We start from the raw sequence: 24,807 nt of genomic DNA on the forward strand, positions 1-24,807 counted from the left end.
CTTTTTTTCCGACATGCCAAAATTTTGCCCCCTGCACTAATAATGGTACAAATGACAACATATCGAACTAGGTAAATACTTTCAGTATGTGCTGACCTCACATTGTATGCAGGGTGTAAAAGAAAGGGGTACACATCTAAGCAGCGCGTGATGTACTGATGAAACTGAACAACTTTTCCCAAAGACCTTATGGTCAAAAGAGGAAAATAATGGAGAGGTTTAATTTTTTTTTTCATCTTTCGACCCATTTTCCTTTGGAAAAGTTGTTCAGTTTCATCAGTACATCACGCCCTGTTCGGATGTGTATATCCCCTTTCTGTTACACCTTGTATAGGTTTTACGAACATTCACAGGTTAGCTTATACTGAAAATATATAGCTCAATATGTGTCGTTTGAATTAGTACTTGCAACAAAGTATTTTAGCTATGGTTACCTAATAAACCCGCCTAAGAATACAAAGTAACTTGGCTAAATATACCAATCTTAATTGACTAGAAAGAACAGAGTATATTTAGTTATAGTTAACCAATGAACACGATTGACAGTACCCAGTAACTTGGCTACGTATACAAATTTTTAATTGAGTAGAAGTGACAAAGTAGATTGGTTGTCCCTACCCAATAAATATGATTAACATTATCGTGTTACTTAGCTAGTTTTACGAAGCAAAATATTTGAACTCACTGAATTACTTTGCTAAAAACAGCAGAGCACGTTGGTTATTGTTAACAGAGTAACACGATTCACTATAGTAAATAGGTTAGTTAAGTTTACTGAGTGAATAGGTTAAAAGCAACAAACCTTTAATACGTATTTTTTGACCACCTTACTGGGTTTATATTACCAACATACGATAACAAAGTTGACTTGTATAATTTTAGCAACAAACTTTGCAGGCTCCCTCCGAAGCAAGTTACTCGGTTGTAAATAGCAGCAACTTGTTTATTTATAACCGTTACGTTTTTTCAGTGTATTCATTTCATAATATTTCGTTTTCAGTTGCCGTTTGGAGACCTCGTCGTAAAATTGCAATACCAGCTTTCAGTCCAAAGGTCATCGCAAACTTTGTGAATATTTTTGCGCGGCAAAGTAACAAATTAGCGAATTTACTAAAGCCAATGGCAGGCGCTGGAAAATTTAAGATATGGCTACAAATTAATGCGTATAATTTGGATTCTGTGATGGGTATACTATTGAGTATTTCATTTTTTTTTTTATAGTATTGGAAGGCAAACGAGCAGAGTGCAGACGCAATGGCCGATGTTGATGGCAAAGTGCGTCGCCCATAGACGTCCATAACATACGTTATGGGTGTTGCCTACCATAGAGGGTAATGGGATGGGATAAAAACGGTCTTAAGGAGAAAGGTGGAGCTAACCGTGAATTAGGTAGCGGTGTGCTTTTGGCCTTTAAGAAACACATATGCTTTTTTCTCTCTTTTAGTCTATTAAGACTTAACTAGAAATTGTTGCAAAAATATACAATAAGTAACTGCTGCAGACTTGAAGTAGACCCTATATTAATAGACAGTTTACTGAAGGCAAGAGCTGAGGTGTTCAAACGTAGAAAAAATCATAGGATAGTTTTTCTGTGTTATCGGATAGCCTATAAATCACAATAAGCTCACATATAAAACGTAAAAGCAACAAACGCTCATACGAGTACGCTTTCTAATTAAAGTTGGTGATAACATTTCCAATTTAAAACATTTCATTAAAAAAGTATACCGTGTAAGGAGCATCTTGTTAAGAAGGTAATCCTTACGATCATCTCTAATGTTCTTCCTCACAGAAACAGGTATGGGCGTGACATTAAATTCCCAAGAAGACCGCAACAACACCTTTCTAACAGCAACCAATGAAGCAATACGATACTGCTGCGAGCGAATGTTCCAACCCTGGCTCCAACCGGATTGGTTGTACAAATTGTTTCCACAGCATGAAAAACTGATGCAAGCCATCAAAATCATACACGACTTTACTGATGAGGTATTAGAGGATCTTTAAATACTTAAATTTTATCACATTCTTATATTCATTCAAATTCTTCCTTAAATTTAATCACAAATCTTATTTTCATACCAAATTATTTAAATTTTAAGGTAATAGAAAAGAGGAAAAATCTACAAAAATGCCCAGAAAACGACAACCACACACTAGGTACCATTATTTACTATTTAACCTATAATTGACAAATAAGAAGATAAGTCTGATATAAACGTTACCAATTTTAGATCAGCTACAAAACAGGGAAATTACTTTCCTTGATATTCTAATAAATCATGGAGGTATTCACTGCTATAGTAATACTGAACTACGTGAAGAAGTATTGACATTTATTGTCGCAGCTACCGACACATCAGCTGTCTCCATCTGTTTCACGCTTAAACTTCTTGCAAAATATCCAGAGATACAACAGAGAGTATACGAAGAGTATGTACATTTGTTTTACTGTTAATTCATACAGATTTATTTTATACTAGCTGTCCGCCCCGGCTTCGCCCGTGGTACATATTCACGTTTTCTCTACATAAGAACCATCCTCGTACTTCAAGGAATATAATAAAAAAAGAATTAAAGAAATCGGTTGAGCTGTTCTAAAGTTATGCGCTTACCAACACATTTTGGGATTCATTTTTATATTATAGATTCTGTTTATTCTAACCTAATAATCCTCCTTCGTAACAACTAACAACTTAATCTATGAATTTTCGTATTCTTCTTAATCTTAAAACAATACTGATAATATTTGTTTACTTAGCTTAACAATAATTTTACTAAAAACAGTAAAATATTATTGAAAATTCAACAAAAATCTCTTACACTTTAGAATCTACTCAATCTTTGGAGACTCAGAACGCCTATTGGAAAAGGATGATCTTCCAAAGCTACAATACTTGGAGAGAGTTATAAAGGAGACTATAAGATTATTCCCACCAGTGCCTTTCATTATAAGAACCGCAACTGAAGACTTTCCATTGAGTGAGTAAAAGATAAACTCTTACAATTGTATGGTAAACGTTATGGTATTTTCTACTTTGTGAGCTGTGTCTTTTTTTTATAGTGGAGAATGCATTTAGGCATACCCAGGGCACTCGGGGAAAGAGCCCTGGGTTATGTCGGACTCACCCTGCTGAGTGCAGGGACCTACCGACTAAACTCCACTGTGTTCCGCCGTGCCGAATCATAACAATTTATAAACGTCGAAATAGATAAGGAACGCTTTTACATTGTATGATTTGATGTAAATCTAAGTAGATTTAAAGAAATATCTCGTTTACATTATAGAGCACCAATAAACGTGAATGATTCTGCTGTTCTTATATTTTTAACCGTTAGGCCCTGAAAACCATACAAAAAAAGATAAACGTCTCAGTGATAATATAATACCAATACGCAAATAAATACCACATAAACAATCATCATACCTATGCAGATAAAGACATTACAATACCCAAAGGAGCGGGAGTAACAGTGAGCATGTATGGTCTCCATAGAAACCCCCATGTCTGGGGTCTTGATGCGGAATGCTTTGATCCCGACAGGTTCTTACCAGAACGGACAAAAGGAATGCATCCTTGCGCTTACATACCGTTTAGTTATGGACCAAGGAATTGTCTAGGTGAGTAAACTTTTAAATATTGTATAAAGTACGTATAATATATTTCAAGAATATATCCAAAAAATCATTATTACTGGCTCTGAAGTTAGAATAAATATAACAGATATTGAGATATCGAAATTTTTTTTTTCCTAATTATACAATGTTTTATATAACTATTACTATATCACGCAACAGAAAGGATAAATTGAGAAATAAAAGACAAACAGAGGATCAAACTTAACCAGTCAGTGAATAATTCAATAGTATCTTATTTGATAACATAACAACATGCCTATATATGCAGTCATATAGACCCTAATTTTACATTACGTTCAGAGTATACTTGAGAGCATAAAATGTCTATAAGACGTATAATGTTCATTTCTAGTTCCAAAACTTTTTCCAGGATACCAATACGCGATGATGTCTATGAAGACAGCTCTATCGACTATCTTGCGCCGTTACCGTGTGATTGGCGAACCAGAAAACAATCCTGTGCCAAAGATACGAGTGAAGTTCGATATTATGATGAAAGCTGTTGATGGATTTGAAGTTGCTTTAGAATTACGATGAATTAATGACACATTGGGATAGTTGAAATTTCTGTTAGAAATAAATGTATATTGTCATTGTGTGGTTGTGTTTTTTCAAGTTCAAATGATTATTTATTATTTTATATACAAATTTCATATAATATATTTTCACATCATATATTTCATAATTTAAATTTATCGCAATAATTTACCCGAAGATATAAAGATGGTAAGATTTAGTGAAATACCTTTAAGATTTCAAACGTAGGTAGTTAGCTCTATTTAGAATATGCATATTTTCCATAATAGGTTAAAAAACACTACTTAAGTAATTAGCGTTACCACTTTCATTAGTCCTAGGTATTGTTTAATATAATTAGCTACTTGCTTTAGGAAAATATAAAACCATACCATCAATCATTATTTTAACTTTTACCGTTCAAGATGAAGACGTTCTTTTTATTGCGTAAGTAACCTTCTAAATAATAATATTACAAATTTTTTCTATTTAAAATATATTAACTATAAATTGTAATAATTAATCGTAACTTTATAAATCAGCATGTTTCACATTGATTTAAAAAAATCACATTAGTTGTAGGCCGAAGCTACACTAAAGTAGAAAGTAGCTTGTATTATCCAGGCTATTTTATAGCACAAACTAATAGTTCTATAGAATTTATTTATATAGTTTTAGTGTATCTTCTATTAACCCATTCTTAACGTAAAACATTCCAACAAAATCTCGCTAATCTCAAGCTTTTTTCTTGCATTTCAGTGGCCATATTTGCTCTAGTCGCAACCGGGTCTTTTATACCCGAACAAAACTGTGAATGTGTGCCTGGCCAGCCGTTATGTGCGAGCAACTTCAAGACATACGACAGCGAGTGTAGCATGAACTGCGATTCGAAACGAACTGGAATGTATTTGTTCAAATTGTATGATGGACCGTGCAAGACATAGGCATTGAGAAGTTAAGAAACGTTGTACGAAGATTAAAAGTTCAATTTATTCGAATATACCCGTTTCAATTCATAATATTTGTGAAAGTAGTAGTGCAGTAGTGTATTTTTCAATTAAATTTCATTTATTTGGGACCGAAATAAATGAAAAAAACCGGTCGAAAATAATGAATGTACTGTTGAATAAATAAAACCATACCTACATAATATGTAAAATAGCGTTTAATTTATGCCTCCTTTTATTTACTAAAGTGAAGAAATTATTACATTTCTTCAGTCGGAATTTTATTAAACACTTATAAAGTTTACCGAATACGTTACGGTCGACTGGAGAGATTTACCGTACAGGTGTGCATGCGCAGATCAACCGAGCGGCCGTACAAGGACCGCTTCAAGCAGTTGAGACAGACAGACGGCTTGAAGCCGCGACCGCGCGGTGAACTTTAGACATTCATTCACTGCCGTAAACATGACTGCTCGAGCAGTCGCGACCGCTACAAGTCGTCAACTGCGTGGTTGGCAGCGGTTGCGCGAGCAGTCAACGACCAACCGCTCTAGCAGTCCGTGTACGTCGCTCAGCCATTAACTTCTCGAGCTACCCGTGTACGGCCTTAAGATAAACTGGCTTATAAAACTGCACAGGTCTATTCCTTCACACTTTCCGTTCTATCTACGCAGACATATCTGTACAGGTGAACCTTTGTTGTACCATAGCGTGGTAAACATTATACGACAGTGAGGCAAGGTCCATCATACAATCGGTGTAATCTCACACCAGTTTTAATAGCGTCGCACTTTATATTACACTCTCCGGCGTACGTCTTGTTGTTGCTCGCACACACGGGCTCTCCAGGTGCACACCTACATTTGTATATAGATAAGGTGAGCGTGCGTAGATCGTTGAGACTAGCGCCATCAAGGCCACTGCAATGCAAGAAAGCTTGAGACTTTTGAATTTTAGTTGGAAATGACATCAATACATGGTTTTTTGATTCCGATAGGGAAGCGCTGAACAACGATGTCGCCTAATGGTAAGCTTAGATGTGGCCTAATATCCCTTCCCTGGAAGGTAACGCGTTCACTTTTCTCTTGAAGACATTATGATACTCAATTGAAACAAGTTATATCGTAGTTTGTTAAATTAATTTGGTTACATTGCTTTCTTGACGAACTTTTGTTACTCTTTCTCGCCAAACTTCTGATCGGAACTATATCAATTTTAGGATATTTCATACCTAGGAAGTACGCGAATGAAACTGCCGGCTTCAGCTAGTAAAAATATGGTAATTTTAATCGTTCCATCTACTTCAAATACATATTATTCTACTTTAATCATATGCCATTCCAGATAAAAGAGGAGGGAGCAAAATTTCTTTCAATTACCCGTTCAGCTGCTACAGTTTTCCATAACATTAAAATTAAATACTACTTACTACATAGAAGTAACCTCTTCATCTTGAACCGCAAATAATGAGAATAATGATGCATGTGATGTTTTAAATATATATGCTTATTTCACTCATTATTTTTAATCAATAATAATGACTAATTGAGGTGGTAACGTTAATTTAACAAATTAATTTTTACACTGCATAAATTAATAATAATTACTGATTAAAAATAATTAGCGAAATACAGCAAATATATAACATCACATGCATCGTTACTTTCAACTTTTCAAGTCAAGATGAAGACGTTCCTTCTATTCAGTAAGTACAATTCAATCTTGAAAATAATTACAAAATTACTTATTACGTAAAATATGTAGGTGTTGGTATTTAATAATTATACTAGATTTCCGCCCGCGGCTTCGCCCGCATTTTCAAAGGAAAACCCGCATAGTTCCCGTGCCTAAACCTATCCTATGTGTTAATCCAAGTTGCCCTCTATTTGTGTGCTAAATTTCATTGTAATCGGTTCAGTAGAATTTGCGTGAAAGAGTAACAAACACAATCACATCCTCACAAACTTTCGCATTTATAATAATACTAGCGGTCCGCCCCGGCTTCGCCCGTGGTACATGATTACGTTTTCTCTACATAAGATCCATCCTCGTACTTCAAGAAATATAATAAAAAAAGAATTATCGAAATCGGTTCTGCCGTTCTCGAGTTATGCGCTTACCAACACATTTTGCGATTCATTTTTATATATAAAGATTATTATTACAAAAGCGAAAGCTATGAACAATATACAGTGTGAAAATTTTCGATGGGCCCTGGAGGGAATGTACTTGAATATATAGCAAATTTAGCTGAAAGGAAAAATTCCTTTATTTTTAAACAGAAATAGAACTGCATTCAAAGATTTTCGAATATTCACTTGCTTCGACCGGGGACCGAAGTTCGAACTAACTAAAAATTTCATTCTTCAAATCGACATTTGTTAAAACGATCAAGTTATGTTATACACTGTATAAGATAGCTGTATAAGATATCTATATTATATTGTATACCTACTTAAGTTTCCGCCCGCGGCTTCGCCCGCGCAGTCAAAGAAAAACCCGCATAGTTTCCGTTCCCGTAGGATTTCCGCGATTGCATCATTTTTCCGGGATAAAAAGTAGCCCATGTCCTTTCTCAGGTATCAAAATATCTCCATACCAAATTTCATGAAAATTGGTTCAGTAGTTTAGGCGTGATTGAGTAACAGACAGACAGAGTTACTTTCGCATTTATAATATTAAATAAGTATGGATATACAGGGTATAGTTAAACTTAATTTCATTTCAGTGGTTCTGATGGCTTTCGTCTCATCCATCTATTGTCACCCACATCCTCCCGGGTTCGTTTGCATGTGTGCACCCGGCGAGCCTGTGTGCGCGAGCAACCACCGGACTTACTATGGCGAGTGTAATATGAGGTGCGATGCAAGTCTGAAAAACATTTACTTGACGAAATTATACGACGGACCGTGTAAAGAATAGGTGCATTATAAATTTTCGACTGAAAAAACGTATGGAGTAATAACATCTATCACAAACCACGTTTCTGGTCGAAAATAATGAACATCCTGTCGAATAAATAAAGCTAAAAAAATAACTGACCGTTTAATTTATCCCTGCTTTGATTTATTTAATTACTAGAAATAAATACTCTGTGTTATCAGTCATTGTATTAAAAAATTTATCTAAAAACTGCATGCATAGTTTTATGCCCCACTAGTGGTCCGCCCCGGCTTCGCCCGTGGTACATATTTCGCAATAAAAGGTAGCCTGTCCTGTGTGTTGGTATGTCCTTTCTCAGGTATCAAAATATCTCCATACCAAATTTCATGCAAATTGGTTTAGTAGTTGAGGCGTGATTGAATAACAGACAGACAGACAGAGATACTTTCGCATTTATAATATTAGTATGGATAGTATGGATTATTTTTTTAATATAAGATCTATCCAGGAATACTATGCCAAAAACTATGGCAAAACGTGTTTTTTTGTATTTTTGAAAATGTTGAATGTATTGAAAACCTTTTAGGAAAACGTGCCTACCTCACTATTAGGAAGGAACCCTAGGTATTATGCACATCCAAAATATAAGGTTAATAAAAATAAGATACAGTAATTATCTTCTTTAAATACTTAGAAAAAATAAACAATTAAATATCACAAATCAGACAAACAATGAGCAGTTTTCGTCTTGGTTTCTGTAAAAACCGCATTACATATTACGTTCAAAGAAAATGCAGAATTACCAATTAGTTAAAACATAAAAGTAATAACCAATTATTGTTTAAACAATTCATATAATTAACGTGACATTAACTGTTATGGAATTTATTTATATTGTATGTAAGTATGACTAGTTTATATCCTCGACTTTGTACGCTACTCTATTCCGTAATAACATTTTCTTGAAATGAAACTTCGTTAGGTGTGTTGGGAGTAAAATTTCAAGGTCGCGTCATGGCAGTATCGTCACGTCATGGAGTAAGGCGACGATTTTGTTATCTTTGAATCTTGCCAAAGAAGTTTCACTTCTGACAAGTGTGTTCGGCACACACGTTCTTTTTTTGTGAGGATATTATCTTTCATAGATACCGTCGGAGAAATGTTTCTCAAAACAATTTGTATGAATATGAGACGTTTGTATGGGCAATAAATAAAAGTACATAAGTATAGTTACCGTTTCCATAGAATTTCCGGTATAAAAAAAACCTATCCTATGTCCTTACTCAGGTCTCAAACTATCCGTGTACAAAATTCCATGGAATGCGATTCAGTGGTTTAGTCTTGAAGAAAAAACAGACGGACAGACAGAGATACTTTCGCATTTATAATATAAGTTGGGATTAGCAATATTTCCTGCAAATATATAAACTTGTATTATATCGTATCGAACATTTTTTGCTTGGAGTTAGCAAGGAAAATGTACAATATGAAGTTTTTGTTTTTGATTGGTGAGTAGAAGAATTTACGAATACACTCTTAACCGTGACTGCGTGTGCTTTTTCGGATTGTGTCTCATCTCCTAGAAAATAAAGCATTAGTAGGTAGTTATAACAATTTATTTGTTTGGGCCCGGCGACGGGCTGCCGCTGATGGGGTCACGGACGAATTCTACCTATACCCGTGGCCCTGTCGTTGATGCTGCTTGATGGAACACAGTGGGGTTTTGGTCGGTAGAAATCCGACATAACCCACGGCCTCTTCCCCGGAGACCGTGGGTATCTACGCAAGATTTTTAAAAAAAGTATAACAATTTATACTTTGTCAAATTTGTGAGTTTGTGAATCTGAAATGTTTATCTTTGTGTCTATATTAAATTCTGTTTTCAACTAGTTCTATTTTTTTTTTTTTTATTGAACGTGCTGGTTTGCTATCTCAAATAACTGTGTTTTTTCTAATCCATAACAATACAATTTATTCTATAATTCAATTCAATCGATCAAAAACAAGTTAGTATAATAATAAACACGATTTCTGACACATGAATATAAAAAAAACGTTTTAGAAGACGTGTCTGCTTTTCTAACAATATTCAGAGACCAATCTTTAGATTATAAAATGTTATGTTTTTATCAACAAAACTGTGGCACCAGTCACCCCACTCTGTTTGCCAAACATTAAATTAAATGTTTAATTAATTTACTATATGAATAACAAATAGCTAAAGTAAATAGCTAAATAATTGTTTGATTTTTGATTTGATTTTAAATTTGATTTGATTTGAGATTTGATTTGATTTCAACAGTTCTCCTAACAACTGCTGCGCTCACGCACTCCGAGAGGGTACCCTGCGCTTGCCCGCCAGAAGCACTCGTATGCGCCAACAACCAAAAAACATATGACGGAGAGTGCAATATGAAATGCGACGCTTTCAACCAGGGAATAGAGTTGCATGTCGTACATGAGGGAGCTTGTGATTTGTGAATAATCCTTATGTGTCGTAATAAAGCTAATGAATGTTGAATTAAAAGTGTTGTTAGAGGGAGTTGTTTTTTTTTTTGTCCTTTATGTATAGTTTACAGGGTGTAAGGTGTTTTAAAAAAATGTATGAAGTATATAAAGCACTTTGGAGTTAAAATAAACCTTGTACATTATATTTACATACATATGCAGGCGAGTGCAATATGAAATGCGACGTTTTGAACCAGGGAATAGAGTTGCATATTGTACATGAAGGACCTCGTGAATAATTCTAATCACTTATGTTTTGTTATAAGGTTGGCTTCAATAGATGAAGTTGGTTATTATTTTTCTGTAAGTATCTGTTTTAGTTTTCAATCAGACCTTGATAAATCTGACAGGCATAAGATTGACTTTCAACTTCTTAGTAGCTACACTTCTTAGTATCTACATAAATCGAGTAGTTTTTAAGTACCTAAATGAATATTACGATCTATCTATATCTTTATATTATATCAGTTTTAGAAAAGTTGGATCCCAAGCTGGCATCGGGATTTTTTCAGATTTATTATAATATACCTACATCAATGTATTATTCCTCTAACTTACCAATCCATTAGCCAATTCCGTAGCAACTAAACATATAGGTAATGCATTGAATTCCACTGAACCGATAACAAGTGTCAAACATCATAAATGACTAAGACTTGATTAAAAATCCTGATTAACATACCACAAAGTAGGCGTAACATATTTCATTACATTTAACATCTAAAAACATATGAAAAACCGTTACAAAATCATCTAATGTGATTGATTCACGTAACATTTTAATCCGTTACGATTGGATACGCGAATCGTAAATATCACTAGGGAATATAAATAGGACTTGTCCTAGGACTCCTATATTATTCTCAAATAGTGTTATCCTAGGACACTAACAGGGAAACATGCATTTACGTACATTGTGTGGTGAGTAAATATCATAAAGAAAAAATATGATCATAAAATTTATACAATTTATTGCATCATTATAATATAAAAAATTACCTATACATTGATATTATTGAATCATTGATGCAATTACCTAGGGCAATATAAAAAATATTAATATCCACTCAGATAGTTTCAAACTAAAATTATACATCATTCGATGGTATATCAACGAAATTATTGGTTTATTAAAAGGAATTTATAGAATTCATACGCACACAAACATGCATGCATGCACACACACGAGCACAACCAGTGCTAATAATTCATCTTATTTAACCCATTGACCACCGACTACCGAGCGGCCCAATGAGACCGCGACACAATAGATTTTCTATTGTGTCTGTGATTCCGGGGGCTGATGGGTTAATTATACTAGTAAACTAACAACTATCAACTAACAGCAAATTTGCCATTTCCAGCCACTCTGTTCACCCTGAGCACCGCGAGCGCCTACTCTCTGGGCTTCAACCCCTCCCAGCTACCTTGCTCGTGCCCTCCACAAAACAACGTTTGCGGCAGCGACTTGAGGAACTACGCGAGCGAATGCGAAATGAGGTGCACTGCGAACCGCGAGAATCGGGAGATATATCCCATTTATAATGGACCTTGCGAAGATCTGTACCAGAATAATTACTATCCCCCCTACAATCCTGGATACAACCCTGCTTACAATCCTGCCTACTTGCCTCCTTACAATCCGTACATGAACGCTAGACCTCCCATAAACGGTCTGATAAGTCCACGAACAGACGCAGAGCAATAATTTTTACCATTACTAAAAAGGTAACAATTCAATGATACTTCAATGTTTTTCCTATTTTCAAAATCAATACAAGCAATAAGCTATAATTATGGGCAAATTATTAGAACTGAATAACCATATCACCGATTTATTTTAATGAATATTTGGAATAAAATTGTACCACCTTATCACTATTTTTTATTTATCCGCAGTATTTTTTTTTTTATTCTTACAACATAGAACATTAATCCCCATATTCATTCAAACGTTCATTTAGCAACAAAGTTGAAGCAACAAGTTGAGGAGTTGCTTTCAACATTTCACTGAAATGTTGCAGTGATGACAAAGCATACTGAAATAAGAAACATTTTCAGCAACAATTTTGATCAACAGTTGCTCAACACATGTTTATCATGAAAATGAAGCTTAACTAAACTCTGATGAAAGGAAATAATCATAAAGAATATAAAGAATAAAATATAATATCATAACGGTACCGTTGAAATCAATTCATGTGATTGATGTTCCTAGTTTGCGTCAATAATTGGAAACGCGAATTAAATATATAAAAAAGCGTGTTAAAAATGATCAATTTATGATAAAATTTATTACACGTTGTTAAAAGAAACTATTAAGTTTCCTATGCTTTTAGTAACTTAACTTTTAAAAATAAACATGAAAACGTAACCGTTGAAATCAATTCATGTGATTGATGAGGTTCACGTCAATAATTGGAAACGCAAATTAAATAAATCACTTATATATAAAGAGGTTCAATTCTGGTTATACTATTATTATTGTTTAAGGAGGCAAGTGGCTTAAATATGAAGCTGCCTATTATACTTTGTGGTAAGTTTATAAGTTATTTCAATAAATACTAGAAGAAATAATAAATTAATCAATCTACACTAATGTTATAAAGAGGAAAGATTTGTTTGTTTGAATTGAATAGGCTACGAAACTACTGGATCGATTTAAAAATAATATTTTACCATTAGAATTCTACATTTTCTCTGATGAACATAGGATATATTTTATGATGTTTTTATCCCGGGTCAACAATGTGTAAAGATCAATATTGCAATAATTATGAATATAATTAAATCATTTAGGTAAAATTGTATCATCTCTACAAAATTACTTTTAAAAGATAAACTATCTATTTACATACTTGTGAATCTTCGAATACTTTAAATACGTTTGTAATAATAATAATTTTATTTTCAGCAGCCGTTCTATCATTGGGCACAGCAAATGCCGTGAGTAACATGTGCTATTGTCCCCCGACGAGGAACGTATGCGGCAGTGACTTTAAAAACTATGCCGGTGAATGCAACCTTAAGTGCGCCAGTAGTTTAAGTGGAAAAAATATCTATATGATATACGACGGCCCCTGCGAAGACCTCCTCAATAACAATAACCCGCCGATCCCTCCTTACGATCCGAACAATCCGTACAACCCGTACTATCCGTACCCGTACAACCCCTACAATAATTACCCGTACAACCCCTACAATAATTACCCGTACTACAATCCGTACAATCCGTACAATCCCTACAATCCGTACGACCCTTACCTGTTTGGTAGCGCCGGACCAAAGTCCAAGGAAGGCGAATAATTACTTGGCAGAATAAATACATATTTACAATGAAAAGCATCTTTCAGTTGAACAATCCTTACGATCTTGATTGTGTTTACTTAAGCAGATTTTAATTCTCAATACCTATACAAACGTTTGGACTGATGGGAAGTGGTGATGTGGTCTATTTTAGGCACACGTATGCCTAAAACTAAATAAGTTGAACTTCGATTGAAATTCCCGTAACAGAGCATTATCATTTCTAGATTAGATTTATATATTTTTACATATCACATTACTGTCACTAACTGTAATCGTGTTTTAGGTACTACAGTGTGCAATGTACAATGAAGCTAGATATTATTTATTCCAGAAACATGTCACATGTCTACGAAAACTTTTATTCCTTCCTTTTATTCGGTTATTAACTTTTATTCGGTTTCCTTACAATGTTTCTTTCACAAATATGAAACCATATATAATTAGTATACTTACCTAAAGTTTTAGTGAAGTATGTTTACTAGATTTCCACGATTGATAAACAAAGATATATGTTACACACACACACAGGTCACACACATGATAATAATTATAGTATCCTACTAATAACATTATAAATGCGAAAGTTTGTGAGGATGGATGTATATGTGTAGCCGTGTATGTTTGTTATTCTTTTACGCAAATACTACTAAACCTATTACAATGTTTAGCACAAATATAGAGAGTAACTTGGAAACGCGTTTTTCTTTAAAAACGCGGGTGAAGCCGGGGGCGGAAAGCTAGTTGATAATAAATTTTTTCTCTTGGACGTCATTCGGAATTGTATAAGCTACTGCTTTATTAATAAATAATCAGATTTTTTAATTTTGTGACTAGCTTAAATCATTCGTCTCACTCAAAAAAAAAGTCCATGGGCATAGAATATAAACAAAACTTATCATTGACATTAATATATTTCCCAATTGTGCGTCGGATTGAGATAAAATATAACTTTCTCTTTAAAATAAAGATTTTAATTTAGTTTTCTGCTGCTTAACAGATAAGTGACCACTGTGCTTTTATTTTGAACGAAAATGCTTTGTAGTCACGTCAATTCACAACAACAAATTATTACAAACATTACCGAAAAAATCAAAGAATTTTATTAGTCTACGAAATATTCCAAAAAAATCATAGCACGATGGTACAAAAATAAAAGTTAATTTTGTAATTTAGGTATTTGAACCCGTGTCATTCGCCTTGTCGCGTCACGGCCCGGCCCGGGCGATTGAATTTTTTACATTCTTTAAAAAAAAAACATTTAGAAGTAGCGCGCACGAGCAACTTTGTCTCCGCAACTTTTTTGTCTCCGCAACTATTTTGTCTCTCCCACCCATGGGCTAGTATGAAAGTGCGCGCACGTAGCGACGCAACTCCCCATACAATTGATGGGAGAGAGAAAAAAATTCCTTTAAATAAAATTGTAAGATACAATAGCATTAGCATAAGCATTGAATGCTATAAAACTAAATACCAAAAGTTGATATTTTTAAAGAGAAATATATGAAATCGGTACCGTTGAAATCAATTAATGTGATTGATGTGGTTTACGTCAATAATTGGTAACGCAAATTAAATAAATCACTTGTATATAACCAGGTCCAATACTGCTCATAATATTATTGTTTGTAGTGGAAGGTGGCTTCAATATGAGGCTCTTCATATTATGTGGTAAGTTACCAGTCAATAAATATTTGGAAAATAATAGTCATTTATAAATAAATTTACACGAAATATCATAAAAATCTGCGGACTTCCAAACAAGTGAGACTATTTTTATTTTATTTTATCCAATTTTGTGGGTTGGTGTTATAGTGTGTATCTACACTGTGATCATGAGTTGGTCTCCTTATGTGTTTGTGTACCGTCACTTCATATGTGTGTGTACTTATATGTGCACATAATTATTCAATAATTTTATTATAGAATATGGATATCCTGAAATATTAATTATTAATGTACATATTCATAATCCGTCCAAAAACCAAAAGTAATATTTTAAGATTTCAGTCATCAGCAGCTACTTGCGACCAATAATATTACATCTGTTTATATTTATAGTTTTTTTTTTCAGCGTTTCTTTTCTCATTGAGCACAGCGTATGCCCAATTTGGTATTCCCTGTGCTTGTGGCCCAGAACCGAGCGTATGCGGCAGTGACTTGCAAAACTATCCCGGTAAATGCAACCTAGACTGCGCGAGGCAAAATGGAAAGAACGTCTATATGATATACAACGGTCCCTGCGAAGACCTCTACAATAACAATAATAACTACAACCCGTACCCTCCCTACGATCCGAACTATCCCTACAATCCGTACTACCCGTACCCGTACAACCCATACAACCGTTACCCGTACTACCCGTACGATCCGTACAATCCCTATAATCCGTACGACCCTTACCTGCTTGGCAGTTCCGGACCAAAATCCAAGGAAGGCGAATAGTTGTTTTGGCTGAATAAATATTTCAAAATCACAATAAGTTTTTATTTTCAGACCTTCAACACTTCATACGACATAATACTGTATCGCCATTTGTTAACACATATTTTCTTTTTCTTTATATTATTACTTAGTTTACTTTACTTGAAAAATTGTATAAGGGAAAAATGTACATAATGTGCCTATCAACATCTTTTTCGTCTTCCAAAACAAAATAATGCATATGCGCCGAATCTCTGATGTACATGCATAACGTCGTAAGATCGGCTCATATAATTATGAGAATAAAATAACATATCTATACTAATACTAATATTATAAAGCTGAAGAGTTTGTTTGTTTGAACGCGCTAATCTCAAGAACGTCCAACTGGTCCAATTTGAAAAATTCTTTCGGTGTTCGGCCCATTTTCGAGGAAGGCTATAGGCTATAGTTATATCATCACGCTAAGACCAACAGGAGCGGAGCCAAGTGGGTCTATATTAAAAAAAACCGCATCCAAATCCGCTGCGTAGTTCTAAGTAGATCTAAGCATACAATATAGGGACGAACAGAGAGCGACAGCGAATTTGTTTTACTTAGTGATGCAGTATTACTTCATTAATTCAACAACCAAACAATATACAAATGTAAACAAGCACGTGATATACTTATATATAACTGGTATTCATAATTGATTACTGTGATTGAATAACGAGATTTAATTTAAAAATACTTATCATAATACAATGGAAACATAAATATAGCAAATTATAAGCGAACGTAGTATATCTGTATATTATTATACAGTGAAAGGAAGGCTCTTACGACTATGGGATCTTTACTTACAAATTAAATCTTAAGCTGTAAGCATTTGTTTGTATCAAACAAAATGGAGTGACTAATTTTACCGCATTATTTACGAGCCCTTTTCACAATGGGCAGCGGCCAGCGAGGCGATTCGAGGCAATCACTATAGGGGTAGTGTAGACTGTAGACTAGTTTGTAGACGGCTTAATGGTATCTGAATGTCTACGATCGGTCATCATTGTAGATGTTTAATTTTTCATTATCGCCGTAATGGCGACAAACATCGACGATCATTTTTATTAACTTTAAAAATTAATTCATGTTGTGAAAAGACAATATCTTCAGTAATCTTCTGTTGCCCACGTAAATATAAATTCAATATAATTGTAAATTGCAACATTTGCAAAATTACAAAATACATACAGTGAAATCCGTTTATTGAAGGGAAATATCAAACGCGTCATAATAAGCATTTTTCATGTTTTTATAAGTATGTATTTTATTTCATTACAGAGAAAAATAATAGTAATAACTACACATTGAGACAAATAAAAAAAATTGCGTAAGCGCCGTACATCGTCGGATATCACAATATTAAAAATTGGTCACAATAAACGAAGTCATTTTATACGACTTTTTGAAAAGAATTTTATATGAAAACCATAATTCGCTATGTAATGCATCATAATAAGCGGTTGGTCAATAATAACGATATTACTGGGAGTAACTGGGTATCGTAATAAAAGGACTACTGTATAAATATTAAATCTATTATATAATATTAAAAACTATATTATAAGTGGCGTACTAGTTTCACCTAGTTTCCACAAGCAAAAATATATAGATTAGCGTGTTCAAACAAACTTTCAACTGCGGACTCAAACAAATTTATAATATCAAAGTAAGAAAAAATATCAATAGCGCGAGTTAAAAGTTCAGTAGCGCCATCTATTGAGCCTGTAGTAAACTCACTAGTTTAGAGCAAAGTTGCTTCCCGCGTTTGTATGTATGCTTGGATATTTCTACACACAAGATTTTGATGCAGTTTTTTTTTAATAGATAGAGTGATTCAAGAGGACTGTTTTATAATATAATTTAAAAGGTTTTAAACAAAGCGTGCAAAGACGCGGGCAGAGAGCTAGTATCGTATAAATACGCACAGCGATATTTTACCGAGAGTATTTATTCTCGCACATTTAATACGCACTGCGAATAAAATTTCGCGCGATTTTTGTAAGTTCAATTCAGTTTTCAATCGAGAAACGTGTGTAATAGCGTCGACATCAGATGAAACATTCATACATGATATATGAGTATCATTATGTAACACTGTTCTCATATATTCGTCTTCCAATTGATTTAAGTATGATTTACGCTACACCTTACCGGGAACATGCCGTGCCGGAGACAGAAACAAATAAAACAATATCCATAAAAATTTCAACGCCGTGCCTTGTCTAAGCCACATTCAGGCGTTCCACATCAAGACCCGGTCACGGCACTGTGTATTGTGAATCAAGCTTTAATGTCGAAAAATCCACTTTTAACACGAATAAACTAATCTCAAAATGAATAGCGAATGCACTGTTTACATTTAATCAATTATTCCCCTTGCTAATCATCTATTAAAAAAAATGTTTGAAAATAAACAGTAAATTTAGTGTGATTCCTATCTTACAATTATTTGCTGATTTCATCAATATTCTTAAAATATCTTTAAAATTGTCATTGAATTTTAGCAAATGGTCAACATAGAATAAAATAAAATCAATTCATTTCTGTATGTCCGTACACATCCTTAGATTGTAACTGACCAATAGATATTGACGCAGTTTCTATAATTAGATAGGATGGTTCAAGAGGTAGGTCTAAATAAGTTATTTAGTTTTTTAGCATTCAAATGATTGATAAATGAATCTTTGAATCCCAATTTAAGTGTTGAAACTTTTGTTTTCTTAAAATTTCCCTCTGAGTATTATTTACCTACTACATATATATATATTATTTACCTACTTGTTAACTTTCTAGTTTCTACTGTCCATAACATATTATGTATATAACCATGAATCGCACCTCTTGGGACCCTCCCAAGACACAAGTATTTCACTTAGTTTGGGACCCACTGTCGTACATCAATTGTAAAACATAAAATGGACAAATAAATTTATTTCATTTCATTTCAAGTAAGTTTACTACAACTTGTTAAGTATTAATGTGTGCGAGGGTGCACAATAAGCTAGTACAAAATACAACAAATTTTAAAATATCAACTTACCCCATCAACAATCTGGCAGAAGTGTACAGCTACGCTCGCACTGTTCACATTAGGAAATTTACTTGAGGAATGTATCAGTACTGATATCTTCTTAGATCTGATCTTACTCGCTCGATATCCAAACACAAACAACATGGAATCTATGACGTTGCTTTTGCCACTTCCGTTTGGACCGATTATTGCAGTGAAACTCTGCAAAAGAAGATTAATTATTTGGTTCAATGCGAAAATACTAAATATTATCTATCCTAATATTAAAAAGCTTAAGAGTTTGTTTGAACGCACTAACCTCAGGAACTACTGCTCCAATTTGAAAAATTATTTCTATTTTAGATAGCCCATTTATCGAGGAATGTCATAAGCTATATATCACCACCCTAAGACCAAAAGGAGCGGAGCAATGCGAGTGAAACTTGCGGAGCCCAGCTAGTATTAAATATTATATTAAAATAAAGACACTTATGCATAATAACAAAAAAACTTAAATGTACAATTCTTTTAAATTATTTAGAATACTTGATAAGTGTAATATCATCGCTAGTGAATTAATTTATCTGCAGATAAATATCTGGGTTTTGAGAATCAAAATTGCCACTTCTACTTATTAATAATTATAATAGTATTATTATATTTTTACATAAAGCATTGATGATTATCACATAGTTATTGTACAAAAGTTGAAATGCTGAAACCTTTGTACAGTAACTAGCGCGCGGATACCAATCCTTATTCTAAGGCTGAAACTATCTATCACTTGTATTACTGAAGTACATGATATAACTATTTTATAAAAACAGGTAGAAGGTAGAAATAAAATGAATATAGATACCTTATGAAACGGTCCTAATTTTTGCACTCCCGCGTAGCTTTTAAAGTTTTCATTCACGATATGTGTTATTATAAGTCTCGGCCCTGTTGTATCAAAAGAGAGCGCAGGTTTTGGCGCGGGTGGAATGTATATGTCGCCAATCCGCATACCACCTTCCTCGTCATCAGATATGTGATCTATTTCACCGTTTTCCACATTTCGACTACATTCTCCGTTCACTCGAGTTGGATTTTCGTCGACATCCATCGGTTCATCGTTAGATCGCTTCTTTGTTTTCTGCATTTTGAAGTTCATACACGTATTACAAGGTACCGTGAGATATTATGCATTTAAACTTAAGTATAAATTAATTGAACATCTAACTCTTTATATTTAAACGCGATTTATTAAATTTACCCAAATGAAAATAACGAACACAGTTTACAACGCGCGGTTTAAATTTTCAACATGACATGTTATTGGATTTGGTTTGACATAAATTTTTGTCTACTGTCATTATAACTATTTATTTTTGCCCGAGTTCCGAGTCTTTTGAATCGTAAAAATTTAATAATTATTATAAAAAAATGCATTCGTAGCACAAGCATGTACTATGATCTAAGAGTATGTAGATCTGTGATTCCCAGTATTAATACGAATATTGCAAATGGATCTATGTTGTAATGTGTTGTAATCAAGAAGCTTATATCTAATACACTGGAGATTGCACTATGACCATTAAATTGTAACAAGAAAATATGACCTAGAATGACATCAGTCATGTTTTTTGTCTCTTTCTGTGGAGTGACCACGCTGGTTTGTAAATTTAGGATTTTCTCAAAATAGAAAAAATTAAAAATCATGGTCTATAAATAATAACGACATGTATTTTTAACAGTATTTATATTATAATATTACTGGTCATACTTTATAGGTACATACAATTTTAATTGGTATAGAATGATAGTTTTAAATAAGTTTTGGCTACAAAGCCTGGATATGAACCGATATATTATAGCATTAACATCCTTTGTAAATAGAGGAAAGTTGTGTTTTGCATCAGATGCTGTTTACCAAATTGTAAGCTACTCTATCTTCTTTTTAAATGCGTTGCTTCGACGGGTCAATTTCAAGCCAAAATCCAGGCGTCGTTTATGTCGTATAAATATTCTGTGGACTATGTTATCTGTAAACTGTAAAGTCAAAAGTGTAATGTTTAATGTGTCACTGTCAAAAAAATGGCGAATCGAACGGTGAAAGACGCTAAATCAATTCGAGGAACAAATCCTCAATATTTGATAGAAAAAATTATAAGATCACGAATATACGATTCAAAATATTGGAAAGAAGAATGTTTTGCGTTAACTGCAGAATTACTTGTGGACAAAGCTATGGAGCTGCGATATATCGGCGGCGTTCACGGCGGCTTCATATATCCCACACCGTTTCTATGTTTAGTGCTCAAAATGTTACAAATACAACCTGAAAAAGACATAGTTGTAGAATTTATTAAAAATGAAGAGTTTAAGTATGTTCGTGCATTGGGTGCGTTTTATATGAGATTAACAGGTGCGTCAGTAGACTGTTATAAATATTTAGAACCCTTATTCAATGATAACAGAAAATTGCGGCGGCAAAACCGTCAGGGGCAATTTGAAATTGTGCATATGGACGAGTTTATCGACGAATTACTTCGAGAAGAGCGTTTGTGCGATGTTATATTGCCTCGAATACAGAAGAGGCATGTATTAGAGGAGAATAATGAATTGGAACCGAAAATCTCTGCACTAGACGACGATTTGGATGAAGAAATGCCTTCAGATGATGATAATAATGAACCTGAAACCAAAGAGAATAGAAGAGAACCTGACAGAAAGGAGCGAGATAGAAGAAGGGACAGGTATGCTGTAATTTATATTTTAATACTATAAACCATTGTTAGAATCGGGTTTCGGTTATATTTATTTATACAATACTAATGACCCGGCCGCGGCATCGTCTGCTTTGTCTAAAATCAATAAATGATGTACTATAACTTTCCCCTAAAATCATTCTATTAAAAAAAAAAACTGCATCAAAATCCGCTGCAGTTTGAAAGTTTTAAACATACATAGGCGTATAGGGACAGAGAAAATGACTTTGTTTTATACTTTGTAGTAATGTACCAAAAGCAAAGCTAGGCAGACTGCTTGTTAAACATAATTTTCACAAGCACTTCGCTTTAAAACTTAGCTACCTACTTTCTCACTTTGGTTCGGTATTAAGAGCATTACTCCCGTCCAACGCGTACCGGCCGGAGATATGCCACAGAGCAAGAAATATAGATATACCAGCCTTTACTGAGCACAATAATGTATATTGTAATACTGTGGCGCGAGTTCATTTCAAGCCATATTTAGAGCAATTTTAAATAATTCGTTGTAAATAAAATACACATTTGTTAACTGTAATTTTATTATATTCTTAAATACTATACACTTAGTACTTATTAATGAGTCATGTAGACACAAACAAAATAAAAAATACAGTACGTACAAATATTTTGACTACAAAAGTATCCGTTTGAGTAGATTGTTTTTGAATGAAAATTAATATATTTGGGGTATTTTTTTCAGCCAAGTACTAGTAAATTAATTGATTAATTGAAATATAACGCCAAAACAGACCGGAGTCTAATAATTTTGTTAATATCTGTGTAAAGCTTTGACCATGAATTCCAGAAACGGCCCGTGAAAAAACCTTTATAATGGAAAAACTATAAACAAAATGTAGAATGTTTTTCAGCCAAGAAACAAATAATGAAGTGGCAAATAGCAATATATAAATATAATTACTAAAAACTTAATAAGTCATATTTTTTTCATACTTTTGAAATCAGCATTTCCGGCTAGTCAGATTCTAGGGAATGAACACTCTTAATGAGAATAGTTTTCACTGAGGTTTTCTAATAATAACAATGTGCTTTTTAAATTTGCTATGATTGTTTCAAAATGTGGTCAATACTAAAAAAAAACTATAATTTCATAACACTATATATAATAACACTATTTATAACTATAATTTTATTTGCACTTAATTATGTTAAATACATGAAGGTATGTAACAACCAACTGGTTAAATCAGACTGTTGGATTGACTGCCTCAATGATATCCACCCATTTAATGAAACAGAAATGATTTCAATGTAGTTATAACATTTAATAATGCACCATTAAATAAAGAGCCAGAGCTAGGTAATAATAATTACAGTTTTATTACTGCTCTTTGTAGAGAAGTTGCGAACTGGTGGTAAAATTTTTCCATACTTTGAGGATTCAAAAGTGTGCTTCAATGAAGTTTTGTTGTATGAATAAATTTTGAGTTTAAAAGAAAATCAAACTAGTTAAACATAAACATTGTCTAAAATAGATTCAATCCTTCCAGATCGCGCGACCGAGACAGGCGTGAAAAAGATCGAAAACGCGATCGCTCACGAAGCCGTGAGCGGGAACGCGAACGGAGGAGAGAGAGAGAGAGGGAGCGGGAGCGTGAGCGCGAGCGGGACAGAGAGAGAGCGCGTGAACGGGACAGGGAAAAGGAAAGACGCGATAGACATGATGTTGATAGGCGGAGGGATAGAGGGCGCTATTAGACTTTAGTTAGCTGAGGATTAAATGACGTTTTAACTTTTAATATTGAATGTGTTTTATTACAGAAGTTTTTTCATGCTAAAATCAGACAGACTTTAATTAATATTTTTACAATAATTACCATATACGCTTTTGTAGGCCATAATCTATGATATTATTATAAGTACCTAATAAGAGCGAGTGGCACAACATATCTTTCGCTTGCCTTATTATTTTGAGGTCTAAATGTGTGTGCGTTTGTGTGCCGTTTTTGAAGATAGGATGTTGTGTTGGAGACCTATCTACACCTTTTTACTTATAATACCATTGACCATAATATTAAATGTATATGTTTAATACTGATTAATTAAATACCTTAAAAAAATAAAAAAAAAACCATTTCAATTCAAAGTATTTTATTAAAAAATTAATTTGCGATTTAAGTATTCAAAATACATAATACTCTCATTACATTTAAATTTACACAATCATTCACGTAACAATATTTACAAATTAACGTGAAACTTAAGAAATATCACTCTAATAAAGTATTTAAAATCATGATTGTGTCTATTTCAAAAATTGAAAATTCATATAGATGTTGTTTAATTATTTCGATTGCAAGTTAAGTTTTTGTAAATAAAGCGCAATTTGTGGTAGAATCAAATTTTAAGCTAATTATGAATTACCAACAAAATCCATGTAATAAAGTCTTTTTTGTATGACCATATATGTATATATGTCTTATATGACCAAGTTATTTATTGAGCTGCCGTTATAGCGATTTCAATCAAGAATTTTATTTAACTAAATTAATAATCAGTAACTTAAGTGTTTAGATGTCCAATATTACATCATATACAAAAGGCACATGTAATAATCATGTTGCAAATAATATACCAATATCAAAAACATAAGTGAATAAGAATAATATACCAAAATACAAGTAATAGTTTAACAATTAATAGGAATGAAATTTTAATATCAACAATAATAATTTAACATGTAACAGAAAATACAACAATTTTGTACCATTAATATAATTATTTTCAGTACATTTGTTTAACCTCTATTAGACTATTAGA

The 24,807-nt window shown here is 33.4% G+C and overlaps 5 protein-coding genes and 2 long non-coding RNA genes across 8 annotated transcripts in view; 6 read left to right on the top strand and 1 right to left on the bottom strand.

Annotated features, from left to right (window-relative positions):
* LOC123703100 (structural maintenance of chromosomes protein 4) overlaps nt 1-20,573 on the bottom strand; it is a 52,595-nt gene extending 32,022 nt beyond the window's left edge. Inside the window, exons 1-2 of the mRNA XM_045650982.1 lie at nt 20,136-20,573; nt 19,307-19,498 (exon numbers count right to left, since the gene is read on the bottom strand). Of these exons, the coding sequence (XP_045506938.1) occupies nt 19,307-19,498; nt 20,136-20,429 (486 nt within the window). The 5' untranslated portion in view covers nt 20,430-20,573. The remainder of the gene's footprint in view (nt 1-19,306; nt 19,499-20,135) is intronic.
* LOC123703103 (cytochrome P450 4C1-like) lies at nt 1,216-4,236 on the top strand. Its single transcript, XM_045650988.1, has 7 exons — nt 1,216-1,389; nt 1,793-1,989; nt 2,103-2,160; nt 2,235-2,433; nt 2,831-2,982; nt 3,437-3,622; nt 4,011-4,236. The coding sequence occupies exons 1-7, from the start codon at nt 1,335-1,337 to the stop codon at nt 4,175-4,177; spliced, it is 1,014 nt and encodes a 337-aa protein (XP_045506944.1). The 5' UTR covers nt 1,216-1,334; the 3' UTR covers nt 4,178-4,236.
* Nucleotides 6,720-8,140, top strand: LOC123703114. Its single transcript, XR_006752952.1, has 2 exons — nt 6,720-6,808; nt 7,832-8,140. It is a non-coding gene; the product is annotated as an uncharacterized LOC123703114 (long non-coding RNA).
* On the top strand, nt 9,433-10,528 carry LOC123703115. Its single transcript, XR_006752953.1, has 2 exons — nt 9,433-9,494; nt 10,289-10,528. It is a non-coding gene; the product is annotated as an uncharacterized LOC123703115 (long non-coding RNA).
* Nucleotides 12,894-13,836, top strand: LOC123703107. Of its 2 annotated transcripts, XM_045650994.1 has the most exons (3): nt 12,894-13,030; nt 13,409-13,686; nt 13,720-13,836. In XM_045650994.1, exons 1-3 carry the CDS (start codon nt 13,006-13,008, stop codon nt 13,798-13,800), a joined length of 384 nt encoding a protein of 127 aa, XP_045506950.1. In that variant the 5' UTR covers nt 12,894-13,005; the 3' UTR covers nt 13,801-13,836. The 2 variants fall into 2 exon arrangements, with proteins under 2 accessions (XP_045506950.1, XP_045506949.1); XM_045650993.1 differs by having other exon boundaries at nt 12,895-13,030; nt 13,409-13,836.
* Nucleotides 15,389-16,276, top strand: LOC123703108. Its single transcript, XM_045650995.1, has 2 exons — nt 15,389-15,471; nt 15,875-16,276. The coding sequence occupies exons 1-2, from the start codon at nt 15,450-15,452 to the stop codon at nt 16,243-16,245; spliced, it is 393 nt and encodes a 130-aa protein (XP_045506951.1). The 5' UTR covers nt 15,389-15,449; the 3' UTR covers nt 16,246-16,276.
* Nucleotides 20,574-21,316: 743 nt separating the features above from the next.
* On the top strand, nt 21,317-23,788 carry LOC123703167 (pre-mRNA-splicing factor 38-like). The gene is made up of 2 exons (XM_045651078.1): nt 21,317-22,014; nt 23,538-23,788. The coding sequence occupies exons 1-2, from the start codon at nt 21,353-21,355 to the stop codon at nt 23,743-23,745; spliced, it is 870 nt and encodes a 289-aa protein (XP_045507034.1). The 5' UTR covers nt 21,317-21,352; the 3' UTR covers nt 23,746-23,788.
* The last annotated feature ends 1,019 nt before the right edge of the window (nt 23,789-24,807 follow it).

The sequence above is a fragment of the Colias croceus genome, chromosome 25, assembly GCF_905220415.1.
Source record: "Colias croceus chromosome 25, ilColCroc2.1".
Classification (NCBI taxonomy): domain Eukaryota; kingdom Metazoa; phylum Arthropoda; class Insecta; order Lepidoptera; family Pieridae; genus Colias; species Colias croceus.